Below are 26,448 nucleotides of genomic sequence, written 5' to 3' on the forward strand. Positions count from 1 at the left end.
GGAAGGAAAAAGGCATTGAAATCCAAGAGTCACAGAGAACTCCCTTCAGACGTAACTTGAATCGATCTTCTGCACGACATATCATAGTGAAACTGGCAAAATACAAGGATAAAGAGAAAATTCTGAAAGCAGCAAGGGGTAAACGTGCCCTCACATATAAAGGGAGACCTATAAGACTCGTGACTGATCTCTCTTTTGAAACTTGGCAGGCCAGAAAGAATTGGCACGAGATTTTCAGTGTGCTAGACAGAAAAAATATGCAGCCGAGAATCCTTTATCCAGCAAGTCTGTCATTTAGAATAGGAGAGATAAAGGACTTCCCAAACAAACAAAAACTGAAGGAATTTGTCACCGCTAAACCAGCCCTACAAGACATCCTAAGGGGGACCCTGTGAGACAAAGTACCAGAGACATCACTACAAGCATAAAACATACAGACATCACAATGACTCTAAACCCATATCTTTCTATAATAACACTGAATGTAAATGGATTAAATGCGCCAACCAAAAGACATAGGGTATCAGAATGGATAAAAAAACAAGACCCATCTATTTGCTGTCTACAAGAGACTCATTTTAGACCTGAGGACACCTTTAGATTGAGAGTGAGGGGATGGAGAACTATTTATCATGCTACTGGAAGCCAAAAGAAAGCTGGAGTAGCCATACTTATATCAGACAAACTAGACTTTAAATGAAAGGCTGTAACAAGAGATGAAGAAGGACATTATATAATAGTGACAGGGACAATCCATCAGGAAGAGCTAACAATTATAAATGTCTATGCGCCGAATACCGGAGCGCCCAAATATATAAAACAATTACTCATAAACATAAGCAACCTTATTGGGAAGAATGTGGTAATTGCAGGGGACTTTAACACCCCACTTACAGAAATGGATAGATCATCTAGACACACGGTCAATAAAGAAACAAGGGCCCTGGGGCGCCTGGGTGGTGCAGTCGGTTAAGCGTCCGACTTCAGCCAGGTCACGATCTCGCGGTCCGTGAGTTCGAGCCCCGCGTCAGGCTCTGGGCTGATGGCTCAGAGCCTGGAGCCTGTTTCCGATTCTGTGTCTCCCTCTCTCTCTGCCCCTCCCCCGTTCATGCTCTGTCTCTCTCTGTCCCAAAAATAAATAAACGATGAAAAAAAAAAATTTAAAAAAAAAAAAAAAAGAAAAGGGAGATGACCCAAATAGATAAAATCATGAATGAAAATGGAATTATTACAACCAATCCCTCAGAGATACAAACAATTATCAGGGAATACTATGAAAAATTATATGCCAACAAACTGGGCAACCTGGAAGAAATGGACAAATTCCTGATCACCCACACTCTTCCAAAACTCAATCAGGAGGAAATAGAATGCTTGAGCAGACCCATAACCAGCGAAGAAATTGAATCGGTTATCAAAAATCTCCCAACAAATAAGAGTCCAGGACCACATGGCTTCCCAGGGGAGTTCTACCAGACGTTTAAAGCAGAGATAATACCTATCTTTCTCAAGCTATTCCAAGAAATAGAAAGGGAAGGAAAACTTCCAGACTCATTCTATGAAGCCAGTATTACTTTGATTCCTAAACCAGACAGAGACCCAGTAAAAAAAAGAGAACTACAGGCCAATATCCCTGATGAATATGGATGCAAAAATTCTCAATAATATACTAGCAAATCGAATTCAACGGCATATAAAAAGAATTATTCACCATGATCAAGTGGGATTCATTCCTGGGATGCAGGGCTGGTCAACATTCGCAAATCAATCAACGTGATACATCACATTAACAAAAGAGAAGAACCATATGATCCTGTCAATCGATGCAGAAAAGGCCTTTGACAAAATCCAGCACCCTTTCTTAATAAAACCTTTGAGAAAGTCGGGATAGAAGGAACATACTTAAAGACCATAAAAGCCATTTATGAAAAGCCCACAGCTAACATCATCCTCAACGGGGAAAAACTGAGAGCTTTTTCCCTGAGATCAGGAACACGACAGGGATGCCCACTCTCACCACTGTTGTTTAACATAGTGCTGGAAGTTCTAGCATCAGCAATCAGACAACAAAAGGAAATCAAAGGCATCCAAATTGGCAAAGATGAAGTCAAGCTTTCGCTTTTTGCAGATGACATGATATTATACATGGAAAATCCGATAGACTCCACCAAAAGTCTGCTGGAACTGATACATGAAATCAGCAAAGTCTCAAGGTACAAAATCGATATACAGAAATTTGTTGCGTTTTTATACACCAATAATGAAGCAACAGAAAGAGAAATCAAGGAATATATCCCATTTACAATTATACCAAGAACCATAAAATACCTAGGAATAAACCTAACCAAGGATGTAAAAGATCTATATGCTGAAAAATATAGAAAGCTTATGAAATAAACTGAAGAAGACACAAAGAAATGGAAAAACATTCCATGCTCATGAATTGGAAGAATAAATATTGTTAAAATGTCAATACTACCCAAAGCTATCTACACATTCAATGCAATCCCAATCAAAATTGCACCAGCATTCTTCTCAAAGGTAGAACAAACAATCCTAAAATTTGTATGGAGCCACAAAAGACCCCGAATAGCCAAAGTAATATTGAAGAAAACCAAAGCAGGAGGCATCACAGTGCCAGACTTTAGCTTCTACTACAAAGCTGTAATCATTAAGACAGTATGGTATTGGTACAAAAACAGACATATAGACCAATGGAATAGAATAGAGACCCCAGAATTGGACCCACAAATGTATGACCAACTAATCTTTGACAAAGCAGGGAGTATCCAATGGAAGAAAGACAGTCTCTTTAACAAATGGTGCTGGAAGAACTGGACAGCAACATGCAGAAGAATGAAACTAGACCACTTTCTCACACCATTCACAAAAGTAAACTCAAAATGGATAAAGGACCTGAATGTGAGACAGGAAACCATCAAAACCCTAGAGGAGAAAGCAGGAAAATACCTCTTTGACCTCAGCCGTAGCAATTTCTTACTTGACACATCTCCAAAGGCAAGGTAATTAAAAGCAAAAATGAACTACTGGGACCTTATGAAGATAAAAAGTTTCTTTTAGAAAACCAACGGAATGGGAAAAGATATTTGCAAATGACATATCGGACAAAGGGCTAGTATCCAATATCTATAAAGAGCTCACAAAACTCCACACCTGAAAAACAAATAATCCAGTGAAGAAATGGGCAGAAGACATAAATAGACACTTTTCCAAAGAAGACACCCAGATGGCCAAGAGACACATGAAAAGATGCTCAACATCACTCCTTATCAGGGAAATACAAATCAAAGCCACACTAAGATACCACCTCATGCCAGTCAGAGTGGCCAAAATGAACCAATCAGGAGAATATAGATGCTGGCGAGGATGTGGAGAAATGGGAACCCTCTTGCACTGTTGGTGGGAATGCAAATTGGTGCAGCCATTCTGTAAAACAGTGTGGAGGTTCCCATTTCTCCACATCCTCTCCAGCATCTATAGTCTCCTGATTTGTTCATTTTGGCCACTCTGACTGGCGTGAGGTGATACCTGAGTGTGGTTTTGATTTGTATTTCCCTGATGAGGAGCGACGCTGAACATCTTTTCATGTGCCTGTTGGCCATCTGGATGTCTTCTTTAGAGAAGTGTCTATTCATGTTTTCTGCCCATTTCTTCACTGGGTTATTTGCTTTTCGGGTGTGGAGTTTGGTGAGCTCTTGATAGATTTTGGATACTAGCCCTTTGTCCGATATGTCATTTGCAAATATCTTTTCCCATTCTGTTGGTTGCCTTTTCGTTTTGTTGGTTGTTTCCTTTGCTGTGCAGAAGCTTTTTATCTTCATAAGGTCCCAGTAATTCACTTTTGCTTTTAATTCCCTTGCCTTTGGGGATGTGTCGAGTAAGAGATTGCTACAGCTGAGGTCAGAGAGGTCTTTTCCTGCTTTCTCCTCTAAGGTTTTGATGGTTTCCTGTCTCACATTCAGGTCCTTTATCCATTTGGAGTTTATTTTTGTGAATGGTGTGAGAAAGTGGTCTACTTTCAACCTTCTGCATGTTGCTGTCCAGTTCTCCCAGCACCATTTGTTAGACTGTCTTTTTTCCATTGGATGTTCTTTCCTGCTTTGTCAAAGATGAGTTGGCCATACGTTTGTGGGTCTAGTTCTGGGGTTTCTATTCTATTCCATTGGTCTATGTGTCTGTTTTTGTGCCAATACCATGCTGTCTTGATGATGACAGCTTTGTAGTAGAGGCTAAAGTCTGGGATTGTGATGCCTCCTGCTTTGGTCTTCTTCTTCAAAATTACTTTGGCTATTCGGGGCCTTTTGTGGTTCCATATGAATTTTAGGATTGCTTGTTCTAGTTTCGAGAAGAATGCTGGTGCAATTTTGATTGGGATTGCATTCAATGTGTACATAGCTTTGGGTAGTATTGACATTTTGACAATATTTATTCTTCCAATCCATGAGCAGGGAATGTCTTTCCATTTCTTTAAATCTTCTTCAATTACCTTCATAAGCTTTCTATAGTTTTCAGCATACAGATCCTTTACATCTTTGGTTAGATTTATTCCTAGGTATTTTATGCTTCTTGGTGCAATTATGAATGGGATCAGTTTCTTTATTTGTCTTTCTGTTGCTTCATTGTTAGTGTATAAGAATGCAACTGATTTCTGTACATTGATTTTGTATCCTGCAACTTTGCTGAATTCAAGTATCAGTTCTAGCAGACTTTTCGTGGAGTCTATCGGATTTTCCATGTATAATATCGTGTCATCTGCAAAAAAGCGAAAGCTTGACTTCATCTTTGCCAATTTGGATGCCTTTGATTTCCTTTTGTTGTCTGATTGCTGATGCTAGAACTTCCAGCACTATGTTAAACAACAGTGGTGAGAGTGGGCATCCCTGTCGTGTTCCTGATCTCAGGGAAAAAGCTCTCAGTTTTTCCCCGTTGAGGATGATGTTAGCTGTGGGCTTTTCATAAATGGCTTTTATGGTCTTTAAGTATGTTCCTTCTATCCCGACTTTCTCAAAGGTTTTATTAAGAAAGGGTGCTGGATTTTGTCAAAGGCCTTTTCTGCATCGATTGACAGGATCATATGGTTCTTCTCTTTTGTTAATGTGATGTATCACGTTGATTGATTTGCGAATGTTGACCAGCCCTGCATCCCAGGAATGAATCCCACTTGATCATGGTGAATAATTCTTTTTATATGCCGTTGAATTCGATTTGCTAGTATATTATTGAGAATTTTTGCATCCATATTCATCAGGGATATTGGCCTGTAGTTCTCTTTTTTTTACTGGGTCTCTGTCTGGTTTAGGAATCAAAGTAATACTGGCTTCATAGAATGAGTCTGGAAGTTTTCCTTCCCTTTCTATTTCTTGGAATAGCTTGAGAAAGATAGGTATTATCTCTGCTTTAAACGTCTGGTAGAACTCCCCTGGGAAGCCATGTGGTCCTGGACTCTTATTTGTTGGGAGATTTTTGATAACCGATTCAATTTCTTCGCTGGTTATGGGTCTGCTCAAGCATTCTATTTCCTCCTGATTGAGTTTTGGAAGAGTGTGGGTGATCAGGAATTTGTCCATTTCTTCCAGGTTGCCCAGTTTGTTGGCATATAATTTTTCATAGTATTCCCTGATAATTGTTTGTATCTCTGAGGGATTGGTTGTAATAATTCCATTTTCATTCATGATTTTATCTATTTGGGTCATCTCCCTTTTCTTTTTTTTTTTTTTTTAAATTTTTTTTTTTCATCGTTTATTTATTTTTGGGACAGAGAGAGACAGAGCATGAACGGGGGAGGGGCAGAGAGAGAGGGAGACACAGAATTGGAAACAGGCTCCAGGCTCTGAGCCATCAGCCCAGAGCCTGACGCGGGGCTCGAACTCACGGACCGCGAGATCGTGACCTGGCTGAAGTCGGACGCTTAACCGACTGCACCACCCAGGCGCCCCAGGGCCCTTGTTTCTTTATTGACCGTGTGTCTAGATGATCTATCCATTTCTGTAAGTGGGGTGTTAAAGTCCCCTGCAATTACCACATTCTTCCCAATAAGGTTGCTTATGTTTATGAGTAATTGTTTTATATATTTGGGCGCTCCGGTATTCGGCGCATAGACATTTATAATTGTTAGCTCTTCCTGATGGATTGTCCCTGTCACTATTATATAATGTCCTTCTTCATCTCTTGTTACAGCCTTTCATTTAAAGTCTAGTTTGTCTGATATAAGTATGGCTACTCCAGCTTTCTTTTGGCTTCCAGTAGCATGATAAATAGTTCTCCATCCCCTCACTCTCAATCTAAAGGTGTCCTCAGGTCTAAAATGAGTCTCTTGTAGACAGCAAATAGATGGGTCTTGTTTTTTTATCCATTCTGATACCCTATGTCTTTTGGTTGGCGCATTTAATCCATTTACATTCAGTGTTATTATAGAAAGATATGGGTTTAGAGTCATTGTGATGTCTGTATGTTTTATGCTTGTAGTGATGTCTCTGGTACTTTGTCTCACAGGGTCCCCCTTAGGATGTCTTGTAGGGCTGGTTTAGCGGTGACAAATTCCTTCAGTTTTTGTTTGTTTGGGAAGTCCTTTATCTCTCCTATTCTAAATGACAGACTTGCTGGATAAAGGATTCTCGGCTGCATATTTTTTCTGTCTAGCACACTGAAAATCTCGTGCCAATTCTTTCTGGCCTGCCAAGTTTCAAAAGAGAGATCAGTCACGAGTCTTATAGGTCTCCCTTTATATGTGAGGGCACGTTTACCCCTTGCTGCTTTCAGAATTTTCTCTTTATCCTTGTATTTTGCCAGTTTCACTATGATATGTCGTGCAGAAGATCGATTCAAGTTACGTCTGAAGGGAGTTCTCTGTGACTCTTGGATTTCAATGCCTTTTTCCTTCCCCACTTCAGGGAAGTTCTCGGCTATGATTTCTTCAAGTACCCCTTCAGCACCTTTCCCTCTCTCTTCCTCCTCTGGGATACCAATGATGCGTATATTATTTCTTTTTAGTGTATCACTTAGTTCTCTAATTTTCCCCTCATACTCCTGGATTTTTTTATCTCTCTTTTTCTCAGCTTCCTCTTTTTCCATAACTTTATCTTCTAGTTCACCTATTCTCTCCTCTGCCTCTTCAATCCGAGCCGTGGTGGTTTCCATTTTGTTTTTCATTTCGTTTAAAGCGCTTTTCAGCTCCTCGTGACTGTTTCTTAGTCCCTTGATCTCTGTGGCAAGAGATTCTCTGCTGTCCTCTATACTGTTTTCAAGCCCAGCGATTAATTTTATGACTATTACTCTAAATTCACTTTCTGTTATATTATTTAAATCCTTTTTGATCAGCTCATTAGCTGTTGTTATTTCCTGGAGATTCTTCTGAGCCCCTCAAATGATTTTGATAGGTTACCCCCTCCTACCAAGATTCCATAAGAATCAGTGTATCACTATCATTTATATTAGTTCTCTAGATTTCATTTCTGTATTAAGTTAAACCATTAGAGAGCTAAATTCTTGGATTATGTAATAATTAAGATGAAAATATACTCCTTTACAGAAATGTCTTACTAAGATTTGACTATTATACTGATTATATATTATAAGGTTGATGTCAGACTCAATTATCTGAAGAGCAATTCCACATTTTAAAAAGGAAAACTATAGTTGCAAATATCCATCCATTTGTTATTCTGTGCTATTTACACAAGAACTTCATATGGTAATTCAGACTTGAGTTTTATAGAGGAAAAAAATAACAGGCTTCCTATATATGAGTGTTTGTTTTCTCTGAAATAGAAGATATGTTTAGAGACTCAGGAGACATGATTTCTAATCATGGCCTGGGTTCTATCTAGCCAGGGGGTAGGACTAAATTATATCCAAACTTCTTTTTACTTTAAAATTAAATACCTCATCAGGAATCCCCTTTATTTCCACTTTCCAGAAAGCTCACAAAAAATTACTGCCAAATGCTAATTTAGTTGTTTGCAAATACCTAATAAAACATACTTTTTCTGTTTCCTTTTAAACATTGTTTTGTTTTATCTATCTGTGGCTTATTTTTCCTTTTATTTTATCCCTGTAAACCACCTTAAGTCCTTGAAAACAGGTAGGATATAAAACAGCATGAAAATGGGTAGGATATAAAACAGCATAATTCTAATATAGATTAGAGATGACTGGGCAGAATGACAAATTTGCCCTCTTCACATTTGATTCTTGCTTTTAAGTGATACAAAGAGACCAAGTAATGCAGTCTAGTAAAAAAAAAATTTGAAACTTGGGTCTGACATGTCTAACAGAGTCAGCGGAAATTCATTACTTTTCATAGATTATTCACACATGCACAATCACATGTATGCACATACTTATGTGTGAGAGGCAGAGAAGAGAGAGTGGGAGAGAGTAAAAAGGAGGAAGAATCTTGATAAAGGTCAAGGTAATGCATTCCAGTGCTGTAGATTCAAAAATCTTTGAAATGAATTTTCTTTCAGCCATTAATTTACTAATGACTTTTCCTCATTCTTTTATTTTAAGGTAACATGACTTTCCCTTAAGATACAAATACAAATAAATTTTTTTTTGTTGTTAACTATGAGAATAGCTTATTTTGGCTAAGATTTTATTTAGGAATTTTTTTTTGTGTGTACATTTTTCATTCATTGGAAACAAATGTAAAATTAAATGTAACTTTAAGAATGTGTTGACTTTTTAAAAAGTTTTTATATAAATTCAAGTTAGTGAACATACAGTGTAATACCAGTTTCAGGGGTATAACAGCGATTTGACACTTCTGTACAACACTCAGTGCTCATCAAAACAAATGTCCTCCTTAATCCCTGTTACCTATTTAATCCATTCCCCTCACCCACCTTCTCTGTGGTAACCATCAGTTTGTTCTCTTAAAAAAAAAAGTGTTGCCTTTTAAATTTCTGTAAGTTTTATAGCTACTTCTCAGTTTTCAACTGCCTGAGAAAAATCAGTTTATTTTCCCTTACAGACCAGGGAAGTTTTTTAAGTAGGTTCTTTCTGTTACAACCTGAGTTAGTTGAGAATTTTATTTTCTTCAGGGGCTAAACAGATCTCTGTTCATAGAAGCCTCTCTAGATTAGTATGATTGGTACCTTTTTTCTTTAACTTATATTTTACCTTTCAATAGTTCAGATACACCAAGAAAGAGGCAGAAAACACAAGCAAGAACGTGGTGGCTAAAGAAGAACAAAATCAGTTTTAGAAGTAGTCAGGTTGTCAGGGGTGAGGAAAGTTCCCTTGGTTCCCATTCTCTTCTGCCCAAATACTTTCCTAGGACTTGCCAATGTTTAAAAGCCCACAGAGCTTAATGTATTCCAGAGTCAGTGCTCCATTCCTTTGGTTTGAGCCAAGCAGGAGCGTTCCTTGGACATTATTTCTTTTGGAGGGGGGGGAGCATAATTTCTTAAAGCAAAATAGTATCATCTATATTGAAAATATATTAAATTAATAATTTTCAAAGAAAATAGCACTTGACTTACCTAGGATGGTTACTTCGAAATGTCCAAGGCTTCGGGCGCTTTTAAAGTCCTCAAGTTTTGGAGGCCTTCCCTCTGGTGGTATGTATTTTGCAGGCTGAGAATTAAACTGCTCAGTGAGAAACTTTCTCTGCTCGAAAATAAATTTCCGTGGAATACTTTCAGGATGAACACAGCTATAATGCAAGTGATCTATTAAGCCAAACTTTTTCTCTCTCCACAGAGGACTTTCCCATCTATCGCTTATAGTTTTTCTCGCTTTCCCTTGGACACCAGCGTTTGTGCTTTCTCGACCTTTAAAGACACAATGAGACAGACACAATGGACCTTATTTATAAATCAAACAAATTAAGTCGTTCAGTACAAAAAAGCACAGATTAAGGAGGAATAGTTTAGTCAACTTTAAGAATCAAACCACTTATAAAATATAAATTGAATGTCCAAGAGATAATTGTTATTACAGTGAAAACTAAATTCATTTTCAAAATAAACTTTTACTGCAAAATATTAAACACTGATATTATTTTCTCTGTTGCTTAGATTATGAAGATTTGTAATTACCTTCCTTATACTTTTTCTGTATTTTCTAAACTCTCTTAAATAAACAAATATTTCTTTTATATTCAGTGACAAATTCAAGTTAAGTCAAATTCAAAACTGTTAGATATGGGACCACCACTCACTATTGGTGGAATTTAAGCTTAAAATAAAATTTTGTTAATCTTTGCTAAAAGCAGCTTGAACAAATACAAAATGCAGTCTTTTTCATGGATATAACTCTGCTTCATGAAGACAATTTATTATATATGATACTCCTTTTAGATATAAATAACATGGAAATCAAAGAGGGAACTAAACTCAGATGACAGACCCCTTCAATTTTTTTTTAATGAAATTTATTGTCAAATTGGTTTCCACACAACAACCAATGCTCATCCCAATGGGTGCCCTCCTCAATGCACATCACCCACAAAACCCCTTAAATTCTTGTTTGTTTTCTATCAAGTCAGTTTATCACTTATGTACAATTTATTTAACACATTTAATTTTTAAGGCAGAATATAATTTCTCCCCTACACATTATGACATCCATTGATTCAGCAAATAATTACTGAGCACTTATTATATATATTCCAGATACTGTGCTGAGGACTTTGGTCAAATAAAATTTTAATTGAATAATACACCCTGGGACCTGAAGACATATGGCAGAATCAGAAAAAAAAAAGGTCTGGAACAAGACTGTCTTGTTATCAGTTCTGGTAGCTCAGACAAGCTGATAGCAACTCGGTTTCAGAGTTTACCAAGGTTGCTGAATTGCTTCCTCGCAGGTGGCCTATGCCTTGGTGCTCATTATTATTCTAGCATAAAAAACCTTGCTGAGGCCGAAGGGGGTTCTAACAGAAAGATTTCAATGTGGTAAAGATATCATTTCTGCTTTTGAAACATACCCTATTCCCAGACTACTTTCTTAAGCTTTTTAAACCTAGCCAGAGACTTACCAAAAATTTATTATGAGGTAAAATACTAGACTGCCGTTGTAAGAGAAGATGAAATTGAATATGTACTTACTCACCAAGAATTCAAAATACTGCAGTATTACAAAAGAGTTTTTTATTTCAAAATTCAGATGATGAACACACTTAACTTCCTATAATAATGCTTGATAACAAAAGGATAAAAAATTTAACTGCACATGAAAAATAAAGGAATCAATCAAAGCCAACAGGAAAATTCAGTTAATAGGACTAAACTGAGAACTGTATAATGACTTAGTATTTTTATTTTCTAAAATAAATCTCCTTTCCCTAAACTTATACAAATACATAATTAGAATAGCAGTAAGTAGCTATTACAATATTCAAGATATAGCGAGCATTCCTGACTTATTTGTTCTAAAATACAGCATGCAAAGAACAAATTATAGGCTATTCCAAATTTTAAAAATTAAATAATTACATCTGCTTTACAGAAAAAAAATCCTATGACTGACCCTGACAGAAATAAGTCAGAATATTTTCTATGCTTGTTTTGAGTGTTGATATCAAGGACTGGTAAGATACAAATTTTTATTTGAAAAATTCCTCTGAAAAATCCCACTTTGTTTTTATCGTAACTTGGGATTGTAACTACCTACTCCAATTATATGTTCACAATTATTACAAATGGGTATGAATTCAATACAAGAGATATTGGCAGTCACTGTTGTGAAAAGCAAGATTTCAAAGGCAATAATTAGGAGATATAGTTCAGGTTTTTCTAAAGATATGATGGAAAATTATGAACTGGAATTCTTTTTAGTTTGCATACTACTAAAATTACCATATGAAACACATGTTTTTAAGCCTAATGCACAACAAAGATACAGGTTAATTACCTAGCTAAATTGTGTGTGTGTGTATGATTATATGTTGTAACTTATTTTAATGATTCATTTTACCCTAATTTCTGGTGAGAACAGAATCATGTTTTAATGGGGAGAAATTTCAGGAAAAGACCACATTTTGGTTGTGAGGCAAACAAACAAACAAAAATAAGAAAACAACCACATTATAAATGTATGGATATAGGCATGGTGATTTTGTTTCCTCACAAAATCTACTCTGAGCATTGCTCATTCTATAAATAAAAGTGATGGGCAGGGGTGTATGGAAGCATTTGGGAGGGAGAGGAGCTATTTTCTTTGCCTCTTCCCCCCTTGCATCTACTAACTCCACCTTGGTGCAAGATCTACATGGCTAGAAAAGAACAGGGTATTTTTCACTCACTAGCAAGTATAAAATAGACTTTTTTAAAAAGTGTGTAAGAGCTACCTGTAATATTTTGTGATCTCAGTAATACTGTTAATGTCATACTCAACAGTGAAAAACTGAAAAGCATTTTCTATAAGATCAGGAACAAGACCAGGATGCCCTCTCTTACCACTTTTATTCAATAGACTATTGTAAGTCCTAACCATAGCAATAAGGCAAGAAAAAAAAGGCATCCAAATTGGAAAAGAAGTAAAACTGTCACTATGTGCAGATGACATGATATATATATATTCCCAATGTTTCCACTTAAAAAAACCTGTTAGAGCTAAAAAACAAATTCAGTAAAGATGCAGGATACAAAATCAATATACAGAGATGTGTAGTATTTCTTCTATACACTAACAACTATCATAAAGAGAAATTAAGAAAGTAATCACATTCACAATTGCACCAAAAAGAATGAAATACCTAAAAATAAATTTAATGAAGGTGGTAAAAGACCTGTACACTGAAAACTATAAGACAGTGATGAAAAAAATGAAGATGATACAAACAAATGGAAAAATATTATGTGTTCACAGACTGGAAGAATTAATATTGTTAAAATGTCCATGCTACCCAAAGCAATATACAGATTCCATGCAATCCCCATCAAAATTTTAATGGCATTTTCCATAGAACTAGAACAAGTAATTCCAAGGTTTGTATGGATCCACTAAAGATCCTGAATAGCCAGGACAGACTTTATTTTTTTTTCAATATATGAAATTTATTGCCAAATTGGTTTCCATACAACACCCAGTGCTCATCCCAAAAGGTGCCCTCCTCAATACCCATCACCCACCCTCCCCTCCCTCCCACCCCCCATCAACCCTCAGTTTCTTCTCAGTTTTTAAGAGTCTCTTATGCTTTGGCTCTCTCCCACTCTAACCTCTTTTTTTTTCTTCCCCTCCCCCATGGGTTTCTGTTAAGTTTTTCAGGATACACATAAGAGTGAAAACATATGGTATCTGTCTTTCTCTGTATGGCTTATTTCAGGAGTACTGATGCATAGGGGCACTTGTACCCCAATGTTTATAGCAGCACTCTCAACAATAGCCAAATTATGGAAAGAGCCTAAATGTCCATCAACTGATGAATGGATAAAGAAATTGTGGTTTATATACACAATGGAGTACTACATGGCAATGAGAAAGAACGAAATATGGCCCTTTGTAGCAACGTGGATGGAACTGGAGAGTGTTATGCTAAGTGAAATAAGCCAGGACAGTCTTTAGAAAAAGAATAACAAATCTGGAGGTATCATATTCCCAGATTTCAAACTATACTACAAAGCTATATAGTAATCAAAACAGTATTTGGCACAAAAATAGACACACAGATCAACTGAATAGAACTGAGAGCCCAGAAAGAAACCCACACAGACAATTGTATACAGACAATTAATTTATGGTAAAGGAGTCAAGAACATACAAAGGATAAAGGACAGCTATTTCAACAAATGGTGCTGAGAAAACTGGACAGCCACATGCAAAAAGATGAAACTAGATCAGTAACTTAAACCATACACAAAAATTAACTCAAAATGCATTAAAGATTTGAATGTAGACCTGAAACCATAAAATTCCTAGAAGAAAACATAGGCAGTAAGCTCTTAAGGCACTAAGACACTGGTCTTAGTGAGGTGTTTCTGGATCTGACTCCAAAGGCAAGGAGAACAAAAGCAAAAATAAACAAATGGGACATCATACTAAAAAATGTTTGCATGGTAAAAGAAGCCATCATTAAAACAAAAAGGCAACCTACTCAATGGGAGGAGATATTTGCATATATCTGATAAGGGATTAATATCCAAAACATAGAAAGAACTCATACCACTCAACAATTTAAAAAATCTGATTAAAGAAAGGGCAGAGGATCTGAATAGACATTTTTCCAAAGAAGACATACAGATGGCCAACAATCATATGAAAAGAAGTTCACCACTGCTAATTATTAGGGAAATGCATATAAAAACCAGAACAAAATATCACCTCACACCTGTTAGAATGGCTATTATCAAAAAGACAAGAAATAACTATTGGAGAGGAAGTGGAGAGAAGGGGAACCCTCATGCACTGTTGTTGGGAACTTAAATTGGTGCAGCTGCTAGGAAAACAGCGTGGAAGTTTTTTTTTTTTTAATTAAGAATAGATTTGCCATATAGATCTAGCTGTTCCACTTCTGAGTATTTATCCAAATAATACAAAACACTAATGTGAAAAGATACACATGTTTTTATCTTCACTGTCACATTATTTATAATAGCTCCAATAAACATCTTAGAGCATGTCTCCTTGTGCACCCAACACATAGGTCAGAGGGTATAATATATTTTTAATAAATTAGGTATTGTCAAATTACTCTGAAAGGTAGTTGTACCACTTTTTATCTAAGAAAGGGGAACATGACTCTTTCTCTCTTTGAAATACACACATATCTGCTTATATTATAAAACAAACAATGGAAAAATACATCGTATAATCAATTAAAAAGTTACCTACAGTGGGCGAGAAGGAATAGGATGCAGGGAACAAAAATAAAAACTAAACTTCTTTAACTATATGTTCTTTTGTGTATTTGACTATTGAACCATGAAAATAATTTACAAAATTAAATGTTTATTTAAAGAAAGCAATCCTTAAGCATCAAAATAAATGAACCTAAAATATATCTATCCAGTTGGTAGTATAACCACACAGAAATAAATATCACCAGTGATTTTAAAGTATAATAATTCATACATCCTTTGTGGGCATATTCAAAAGATAAAATCACTGCAAAACAAACAAACAAACCTTAACTGTTTATAGTAATATTGTTCATAGAAAGGTTAAGGTGATTATTCTGAAACTGTTCTTATATGTGGTGAGTGAAAGCAAACAAATTACTATGTAATATTCTGATTATATCATCTCCAGGGTCTTCAGAGCCAGGATTTTTGCAGTGGGAAAAAAACCTCTCTTCTGTCTTTATCTCCTATGTCAAAACTCTGTAGTTGTGAATTTTAATTGAAAATATAAAAACAAAATCATGACACATTTTGTCTTAACTGTGCAACCAACCAGTGAGTTGAGTACATTTTCTAGTTCTGTCTACTGTAAAGGTCTAGAAATAATAATGAGACCAGTATCAGTCAACACCCATAATGCCTAATGTGTAGTCTTCAAATACCAGAGCTCTGTGGAGAAATAGCTGATTCCATGTCTGGGGCAGAAAATGTTCACAGTTGGCATGGATATACTTTGTCAAATCAGATAGAAAAAAGCTATTGCAAACTATTACAGTCATATCAAAAGAACTTATAAATAAATTTGAAGCGTTTCCTACTAGCCAAAGATGAGACAGTGTGGCTAATAATAAGGATGGCAACTGCAAAAGAAAAAACACATCGAGTTTGTTTGTTTGTTTGTTTGTTTGTTTATATGAAATTTATTGTCAAATTGGTTTCCATACAACACCCAGTGCTCATCCCAACAGGTGCCCTCCTCAATACCCATCACCCACCCTCCCCTCCCTCCCACCCCCCATCAACCCTCAGATTGTTCTCAGTTTTTAAGAGTCTCTTATGGCTGTTGGTGGGAATACAAACTGGTGCAGCCGCTCTGGAAAACAGTGTGGAGGTTCCTCAAAAAATTAAAAATAGATCTACCCTATGACCCAGCAATAGCACTGCTAGGAATTTACCCAAGGGATACAGGAGTGCTGATGCATAGGGGCAATTGTATCCCAATGTTTACAGCAGCACTTTCAACAATAGTCAAATTATGGAAAGAGCCTAAATGTCCATCAACATCACATATATTTAAATCCATGTTCATATTATTTAAAACGCCAAAGGCAAAATCTAATTGGTGATCTTTGGAAAATTCTAGGGATCCAACTCATTATTTTGAAAATTGATAAAGAGAAAGAATCAAGCATGTGTCCTGTCTTTTCTCAATGAACTGTACATCTTAGTAACCAAATAATAAATTAAAAGAAGTTCCTCCTTATAAAGCTGTATCAGCTACTAAATGAAGAAGGAATGACAGAATTAGGGTATGACTGTTTTGCAGCCCCTTACAAATTAATGGTCCTAAGCATGTTATCAACAGCCACTAACAATATCAAGAAACAAGAACACTTTATGAGTTGAGGAAAAGAGCACAATAGGCAACTCAAAGCTTCCATTCCCTACCCTGAAACATTTAAAAATAAGCAGAAACTGTCAGAAATGACTTTGTCAGAAATCTACAAAAACAATCAAATGTTTACAGCAACAAAGTGAATACTGAATCAAGAAAGAGGTCACTTAAAAATATTAGGAAAGCTTTGTGGCATTGTTTTCTTGCCTTTTACCCACTCGCTCCCCAGCAGGGTAGTATTCTTTAAGAAGACAACCTGCATTCCTAGCATGGGACCCTGGTCCAAGGTTCTGGAGGGAGCAGAGCAGATGTTATTCACAAATTATTGTGTAGATCTTTTCTAACTTGTCTGAGGCTTTCTGAAGGACTGATACAAGACTCCTGTCTCTGTTTCACCTAATCTGGAACTCACCCAGGATGGAAAAGCAGTAGGCATTACTGGAAAACATTAGAAGTTAGACAAACAACTCCCAGATACCTGGAGCAGAAGATTACACTGAGACATAAACTGCCTAAAGCCAGAGAGGAAAAGCCAGGGACAAAGTTTTATTGGGAAACTGATGCATTCCAAATCATTCCTGTATCTTGGGAAATTTAGAAAGCCAAGTGCACATTCAGGATGAGATGCATACACAGAAAAGACCTAAGACCATAAGATTTTCACCTTGGGCTGATTCCTAGGCTTGGTGTAAGTCTAGCTAAGTATTGAAGGTGAGCCTGAAAATAGAGCCAATCTGCAAAGGCTGGAAGGGGTAGTATCTCAGTTTTTAGTTCCTGTTATTCAAAGAAATCCATGTCAAAAAATAGCTTAATACATGCTAAGTAAAAGAAATTTCAGGGACCACACGTAAGAAATAGCCTCAAAAATTTTTGGGAAAAGTCATTAGACCATATTAATGTACAATTTACATTCCCACCACAAGCACACAAAATTTCCTTTACTACAACATAGAAAGTATCTTCTATGAACACAACGGAATGAAACTAGAAGTTAATAATTGAAGGAAAACTGGAGAATTCACAAATAAGTGGAAATTAAACAATACCCTTGTGTGTGTGTGCATGCGTGCAAGCGTGGTTTGTGTGCACAGTCCGCACTGCCCACCATTATGGCTCTAACCTCTGACTTGAAAATGGGCAGTAATTGCATAGTAAACCTGCATCAAATGTGGATTTCTTTAAAAAACACACTATTAAAGTAACTAATAGGTCAAAGAAGAAATCACAAGGGAAATTATAAAATACCTTGAGGGGCGCCTGGGTGGCTCAGTCGGCTAAGTGTCCGACTTCAGCTCAGGTCATGATCTCGCAGTTCGTGGGTTCGAGCCCCGCGTCGGGCTCTGTGCTGACAGCTCAGAGCCTGGAGCCTGTTTCAGATTCTGTGTCTCCCTTTCTCTCTGACCCACCCCGTTCATGCTCTATCTGTCTCTGTCTCAAAAATAAATAAACATTAAACAAAATTAAAAAAAAATACCTTGAATGAAAACAAAAATACAACATAAATCTTATAAAATGCAGTGAAAATAGCCAGCAGAGGGAAATTTATAGCTGAAATGGTAATATTAAAAAAGAAGAACTCAATTCAATTACCTAACATTATACTTTGAGGAACGAGAAAACTAGAAAGCTAAACTCAAAGAAGGAAATAATTATGTTTAAAGCAGATATAAACGAAATGGAGAACAGAAAAATAGAATCTATGAAATCAAAAATTCATCCTTTGAAAGATCAAGAGAATTGATCTTTATCTAGACTAACCTCCTAAAAAAGAAAGAAAACACAAATAACCAACATTAGAAGTGAAAGTGGGATTCACTACAGAAATAGGATTATAATAGAATACTATGAACAGTCATATGCCAACAAATTTGATAACCCAGATGAAACAAAGAAATTACTAGAAATAAATTACCTAAACTCACTCAAGAAGAAATAGAAAATCTCCATATATCTATAACCAGAGATTGAATGAGTACTTAAAAATCTCTCAACCAAGAGAAATCTAACATCAGATGGCTTCAATGATGAATTCTATCAAATATTTAAAGGATTAACATCAATACATCTCAAAAATCTTCCAAAAAAATAGCAGATGAAAGAACATTTCCAAACTCATTTTATGAGGGCAGTATTACCCTGATACTACTAGAAAAGAAAATGATGGACCAACATCTCTTATTAATATAGATGCATAAATACTCAACAAAATACTAGCAAACTGATTACTATAACTTCTTAAAAAGATTATACACCATGACTGCGGGATTTATCCAAGAAATGGAAGGGTGGTGGTTCAACAGAAAATATCAGTAAACACAATGCATTGTATCAATAGAATGAAGAAAATACCAGAGAATCATTCTATTTGATGCCAAAAAAGGCATCCAAGAGCCTGAGCTAGAAGGTGCATGTGGGAGGAGCATTCCCTAGCTGAACAGACATCCTGTCCCAGGACAGGCTAAATTATCAGAAACCAGGAAGGTTTCTGGTAAGTTCCAGCAAGATAAACAATCCAGAAAGGAGGAAGAAGGTAACAGTAGAGTAGGAGGACCCTAGGCATGTTTTATCCCATGAACACAAATAGACAACCATAAAATCATCCTAAATACTGGAGAAATAGACCTGAAGACTGATAGAATAAACTCCACAACTAAAGGGAGAGAAGAGGTCACATCAAGGATGGAGCAAGAGACATAACTGGATTCTCTAACACAGAGAAGAAGGCAGAGACTTAGACAAAAATGACAATATGGAGGAATTTATTCCAAATGGAAGAACAAGATGAGGCCACAGCCAGAAATCTCAGCAAAACAGATATAAGTAACATGCCTGATGGAAAATTTAAAGCAACAATCATTAGGATATTCACTGAGCTTGAGAAGAGAATAGAAGACATCAGTGAGACCCTTGCCAAGGAGATAAATGAGTTAAAAAGAATCAGAGATAAAGAATGAAATAAATGAGACTGGAAACAGGCTTGATGCAATGAACAGTGGAATGGAAGAAGCAGAGGAACAAATTAGTGACCTAGAAGACAAAATAATGGAAAATAAGCTGAACAAAAGAGAGGGAAAAAAGAATCATGTAACAAGAGAACAGGCTTAGGGATAACATTTGTATTATAGGAGTCCCAGAAGAAGAGAGAGAAAAGGGGGAAATTTTTATTTCAAGAAGTAATAGCTGAAAATTTTCCTAACAGACATCCAGATTCAAGAGGCACAGAAAACACCCATCAAAATCAACAAAAGCAGGACTACACCAAGACATTGTAATTAAGCTAGCAAAATATAGTGATGAACAACAAAATCTTAAAAGCAGCAAGACAAAAGAAGCCCTTAACCCACAAGAAAAACTCATAAAGCTAGCTGGAGATTTCTCAACAGTAACTTGGCAAGCCAGAAGGGAGTGGCATGATATATTCAAAATGCTGAATGGGAAAAATCTGCAGCCAAGAACACTTTATCCAGCAAAGCTATCACTCCGAATTTAAGGAGAAAGTTTCCCAAGCAAACAAAAACTAAAGGAGTTTGTGACACTAAACCAGCCCTGAAAGAATATTAAAGGGGACCAAATCTTTGAGTGGGAAGGAAAGACCAAATGTGACAAAGACAAGAAAGGAGAAAAAAATCTCCAGAAACAACAAAAAAACAAGTAATAAAATGGCATTAAATATGTATCTATCAACAATTAGTCTGAGGAGTGCCTGGGTGGCTCAGTCGGTTGAGCGTCCGACTTCAGCTCAGGTCATGATCTCACAGCTCATGAGTTCAAGCCCTGTGTTGGGCTCTGTGCTGACAGCTCAGAGCCTGGAGCCTGCTTCGGATTCTGTGTCTCCCTCTCTGCCCCTAACCCACTCGCATCCCATCTCTGTCTCTCTCAAAAATAAATATTAAAAAAATAGTCTGAATGTAAATGGACTAAACACTTCAAATACATATCTATCAATAATTAGTCTGAATGTAAATGGACTAAACACTTCAACCAAAAGACAAAGGGTTCCAGAATGCATAAAAAACAAAACCCATCTATATGCTGCCTACAAAAGACTCATTTTAGACCTAAACACACCAGCAGATTGAAAGTGAGAGGATGGAGAAACACGCAAAGCTTCTTTATTAAATACTAGCAAACACAATCCAATAGTACATTAAAATAAATCATTCACCATGATCAAGTGGGATTTATTCATGGGTTACAAGTGTGGTTCAATACAGAAATCAAAGTGACACATCACATTAATAAAAGAAAGGATAAGAACAATATGATCCTTTCAATAGACATAGATAAAGCATATGACAAAGTACACATCCATTCATGACAAAAATTCTCTGCAAAGTAGGCCTGGGGGAACATACCTCAACATAATCAAGGCCATACATATAAAAACCCACAGCTAACATCATCCTCAATGGGGAAAAACTGAAAGCTTTTCCTCTATTGTCAGGAATAAGACAGGGATGTCCACTCATTGTTATTTAACACAGTGCTGGAAGTCCTAGCCTCAACAATCAGACAACAAAAAACAACAAAAGGCATCCAAATTGGCAAGGAAGAAGTCAAACTTTCATTATTTGCAGATGACATGATAAAATATATAGAAATCCAACAACACTCCACCAAAAAAAAAAAAAACTGCTAGAACTGATACATGAATTCAGTAAAGTTGCAGCTACATGAATTCAGTAAAGTTGCAGGATACAAAAATCAACATACAGAAATCTGTTGCATTTTCATACACCAATAATGAAGCAGCAGAAATAGAAATTAAGGAAATCAATCCCGTTTCCTTTGCACCAAAACCAATAAGATACCTAGGAATAAACTAACCAAAGAGGTGAAAGACATGTTCTCTGAAAACTACAAAACATTGATGAAAGAAACTGAAGATGACACAAACAAATGGAAAGACATTCCATGCTCATGGATTAAAAGAACAAATATTGTTAACGTGCCTATACCACACAAAGCAATCTACTTATTTAATGCAATCCCTATCAAAATGCCAATGGTATTTTTCATAGAGCTAGAACAAACAATCCTAAACTTTGTATGAACCACAAAAGATCCAGAATAGCCAAAGAAATCTTGAAAAAGAAAAGCAAAGCTGGAGGCATCACAACTCCAGACTTCAAGTTATATTACAAGGCTGTAGTAACCAAAAAATATGGTACCAGCACAAAAATAGATAGATCAACAGAACAGAATAGAAAACCCAGAAATGAACCCATAACTATATGGTCAATTAATATTCGACAAAGCAGGAAAAAATATCCAATGGGAAAAAGACAGTCTCTTCAACAAATGGTGTTGGGAAAACTGGACAACAACATGCACAAAACTAAACCTAGACCAGTTTCTTACACCATCAAAAAATTAAAATGGATGAAAGACCTAAACATGAGACAGGAAACCACAGGCAGTAACCTCTTTGACATCATCCATAGCAACTTCTTTCTAAATAACTCTCCTGGGGCAAGGGAAACAAAAGCATAAATAAACTATAGGGACTTCATCAAAATAAAAAGCTTCTGCACAGCAAAGGAAACAACCAAAAAAAACTAAACAGCAACCTATAGAATGGGAGAAGATATTTGCAAATGACATATCTGATAAAGGGTTAGTATCCAAAATATATAAAGAACTTATATAACTCAATACCCCCCAAATGAATATTCCAATTAAAAATGGCAGAAGACATGAATAGACATTTTTTCAAAGAAGACATACAGATGACCAACAGACACATGAAAAGATGCTCAACATCACTCATCATTAGGAAATGAGAAATTAAAACTACAATGAGATACCACTTCACACCTGTCAGAATGGCTAAAATTAGCACAAGAAAACAACAGGTGTTACCAAGGATGGAGAAAAAGGAACCCTTCTGCACTGTTAGTGGGAATTCAAACTGGTGCTACCATTCTGGAAAATAATACAGAGTTTCCCCAAAAAGCTGAAAATAGAACTACCTTATGATCCAACAATTGCACTACTACGTATTTACCCAGAGAATAAAAAACATTAATTCAAAGGGATACATGCACCTCAATCTTTATAGTGCATTAGCTACAATATCCAAATTATGGCAACAGCTGAAGTGTCCACTGGCTGATGAATGCACAAGGAAAATGTGATGTATACATATTTGCTATGTGTATATGTGTGTGTGTGTGTGTGTGTGTGTGTGTGTGTGTGTGTATACAATGGAGTATTACTCAGCCACTAAAAAGAATGAAGTCTTGCCATTTGCAAAGACAGATGGAGCTATAGAGTGTTTTGCTAAGCGAAGTAAGTCAATTGGAGAAATATAAACACCACATGATTTCACTCATGTGGAATTTAAGAAACAAATGAGCAATGGGGAAAAAAGAGAAAAAGAGGCAAATCAAGAAAAGACTTAACTATAGAGAACAAAGTGATGGTTATCGTAGGGGAATGGGGGTGGGTGGGTGAAATAAGTGATGGGGATTAAGGCATACACGTGTTGTAATGAGCACCAGGTATTGTATGTGTTGTAATGAGCACCACGTACTGTATGGAAGTGCTGAACTGTTATATTGTACAGCTGAAGCTAATATTACACTGCATGTTGACTAACTGGAATTTAAGTAAAAAGTGCAAAAAATGCATCGGACAAAATCCAACAATCATTCATAATAAAAGAACACAGAAAACTAGGAGCAGACAGGATTTTCCTCAATATGAAAATGGGCTTTTACAAAAACGGCACAGCTAACATAATACTCAATGATAAAGTACTGAAAGTTTCCCCCCTAAAGATGAGAAACAAGACAGGGATGTCCACTTTCACCAATGCTATTCGCCATTTTACTGGAAGTTTTAGTCAAAGCAATTAGATATGAAATAGAAATAAAATGAATCCAAATTGGAAAGGAAGAAATAAAATGACCTCTGTATGCATATGCCATAATCCCATGTATAGAGAATCTGCAAGAATCTACAGGAAGGCAACTACAGCTAATAAACCAAATCATCATATTTCCAGGTTACAAAATCAACACACATCAGTCAGGAGAGTTTCTACAAACCAACAATAAACAATATGAATCAGATATTAAGAAAGCAATTCCAATATTTTGAATTTTTTTAATGTTTATTTATTTTGAGAGAGAGAGAGAGAGAGAGAGAGAGAGAGAGAGAGAGAGAGAGAACCAGCAGGGGACGGGCAGAGAGAAAGAGAGAGACACAGAATTCAAAGCAGACTCCAGGCTCCAAGCTGTCAGCATAGTGCCTGGTGCGGGGCTCGAACTCAAGAACTGTGAGATCATGACCTGAGCTGAAGTCGGAGGCTTAACTGACTGAGCCACCCAGGCACCTCAAGCAATTCCAATTATAACAGCAACAAAAAGAATATAGGAGTACATTTGAGCAAGGAGGTAAAAGATTTGTGTCCTAAAAACTAAAACATTGCTGCAATAAAATAAAGCATACCTAAATAAACAAAAGACATCACATGTTCATGGACTGGAAAACAATATTATTAAGATATCAATACTATCTGAAGTAATCTATATAACCAATGCAATACCTATCAAAATTTCAAAAGCCTATTATGCATAAATGGTAAAACCTGATCCTCAGATTCATATGGAATTACAAGGAGTCCTGAATGCTAAAGCAATCTTGAATAAAAAGAACAAAGTTGAAGGACTCATACATCCCAATTTCAAAACTCAATACAAAGCTACAGTAATCAAAATAGTGTGCTACTGGCATAGGGACATTTAGACTAGTGGAATAGAACTGAGAGTCCAGAAATAAACACATGCATCTATGGCCATTTGATTTTCAACAGGAATACCAACTCAATTCAGTGGGGAAAGAACTGTCTTTTCGACAATTGGTATTGTGAGAACTGAATTTCCCCATACCAAAGAATAAAGGTGGACCCCTGTCTCCTGCCCTATTTGGCAACCTATTTAGGTTATATTCTTATATTTAAGACCAACAACCTAAAATATGAGCTAAAAACCATAAAACACAAGCAAACAGGAAAGAATCTTCATGATTTTGGATTTGGCAATGGAATATTAGATATGATACCAAAATCATGAGATTGAAAGAAATATTTAACAAAGTATTGATAAAGTATATAAAGAAAAAGAAAAAAACTGATAAATTGTAGTTCATTAAAATAAGAGTAAACCAAGAAGGATATATTTTACCTTGCTAATGAGTTTGGACTTTAAAATGTTTTAAGCAAGAAGTATGAACTGGTTAGTGTTTTGAAAAGATTGCTTTGATGTCAGTGTGAAGAACAGATTTAAATGTCTCTTCTTATTATTACTGAAGTCTAGGAATTTTTATTCCATCAATATTTTATGGTTTAATTGTCATAAGTAAACATTGATATGTGCAAAAAACAGTTTTGTGCATCAAAGGACATTATCAGGGAAGTGAAAAGAAAACCTATAAAATGGAAGAAAACATTTGAAAATCATATATCTGATGGAGATTTAATATCCAGAATAAAAAACTCCCCAAATTGAATAAAAAGTCAAACAACTCAATTAAAAAACAATCAAGGAGGGGGGGGTGTCTGGGTGGCTCAGTTGGTTAAGTGTCCAACTCTTGATTTTGGCTCAGGTCATGATCTCACAATTCATGAGGTTGAGCCCCACGTCAGGCTCTGTGCTGACAGTGTGAAGCCTGTTTGGGATTCTCTCTCTCCCTCTCTCTCTGCAATTTCCCTGCTTGTGTGCTCTCCCTTTCTCTCTCTAAACTAAAAAAAAAAAAACAAAAAAAAACCAAACAAACAAAAAAAACAACAACAAGCAAAGGAAGTCAATGCACAACTCTTCAATGAAATCATACAAATGCCTAAAAAGCACATGAAAAGATGCTCAATATTATCAGTCATCAGGGAAATACAAATCAAAATCACAATGATATATCACTTCTCACTGATCAGGATGGCTATAATAAAAAATAAGAAAAAATAAAAGTTCTGGCAAGGATATGGAGAAGTTAGAACCCTCATACATTCCTGGTGGGCATGTAAAATGCTGCAGCTGCTATGGAGAATAGTTTTGGCAGTTCCTCAAAATTTAAACAGAAAACTATCATATGACCCAGCAATTCTACTTCTAGGTATATACTCAAAAGAATTGAAAACGGGGATCCAAATACCCGTTGACCAAAGTTCATAGCAGCAGTATTCACAATAGTTCAAAGGTGGAAACAACTCAAGTGTCCATCAATGGATAAATGGTTTAACAAAATGTGGTATGTACGTATATATACATTCATACTTACATATACACACGTATATATGAGAATAGTATCCAGCCACAAAAAGGAATGAAGTTCTGATACACACTACAACATAGATGAATCCTGAAAATATGCTAAGTGAAATAAGCTAGACACAAAGAACAAATATTGTAGGATTCCAACTTATGGATTTATCTAAAATAGGCAGATTCACAGAGTAAGTAGATTAAAGGTTACAAAGGGCTAGGGGAGAGGAAAATGGTGGTTACTGCTTAATGGGTACAGCGTGTTTGGGGTGATGAAAAAGCTTTGGAAATGGATGGTGATGGTTGCACAACATTGTGAATATATTTTATGCCACTGAATTGTACAATTAAAAATGGTTAAATTGGCAAAATTTGCTATATATATTTACCACAAATACAATATTTACCATAATAAAAATATTTAAATATTCCTCTTCAAATATTTGGTAGAATTCACCAGTGAATATTTAAAATATTTACATGAACCTCCTGATGCAAGAAAATAGCACCTATGAAGTAGTCATGACCCCAACAAATTATACCCAAGTATCACCAAGTCTCTAGGTCCAACTATCAAATTTCAGAAAATAAATAAGACTGAGCACCTTAACATTGTAAGCATGAAATTGGCAACATTTAGACTGTGGGAAAGTCTACAGAAAACTGACTTGGTTACTTTAACAAATACATTTTATTGAAAAACAAAATAGATGGAAAGGAAGCTACAGATTAAGAATCTGTAAGAGATTTATCAGTCATTTCCAAC

General features: G+C 36.1%; 1 protein-coding gene across 1 annotated transcript in view; it reads right to left on the bottom strand.

Annotated features, from left to right (window-relative positions):
• Positions 1 to 26,448, bottom strand: part of RADX (RPA1 related single stranded DNA binding protein, X-linked) — a 102,375-nt gene that overhangs the window by 20,697 nt on the left and 55,230 nt on the right. The window contains exon 12 of the mRNA XM_040468379.1: positions 9,504 to 9,794. Within this exon, the coding sequence (XP_040324313.1) occupies positions 9,504 to 9,794 (291 nt within the window). The remainder of the gene's footprint in view (positions 1 to 9,503; positions 9,795 to 26,448) is intronic.

Source organism: Herpailurus yagouaroundi, unplaced genomic scaffold (assembly GCF_014898765.1).
Source record: "Herpailurus yagouaroundi ecotype Mexico unplaced genomic scaffold, PumYag 67700, whole genome shotgun sequence".
Taxonomy (NCBI): domain Eukaryota; kingdom Metazoa; phylum Chordata; class Mammalia; order Carnivora; family Felidae; genus Herpailurus; species Herpailurus yagouaroundi.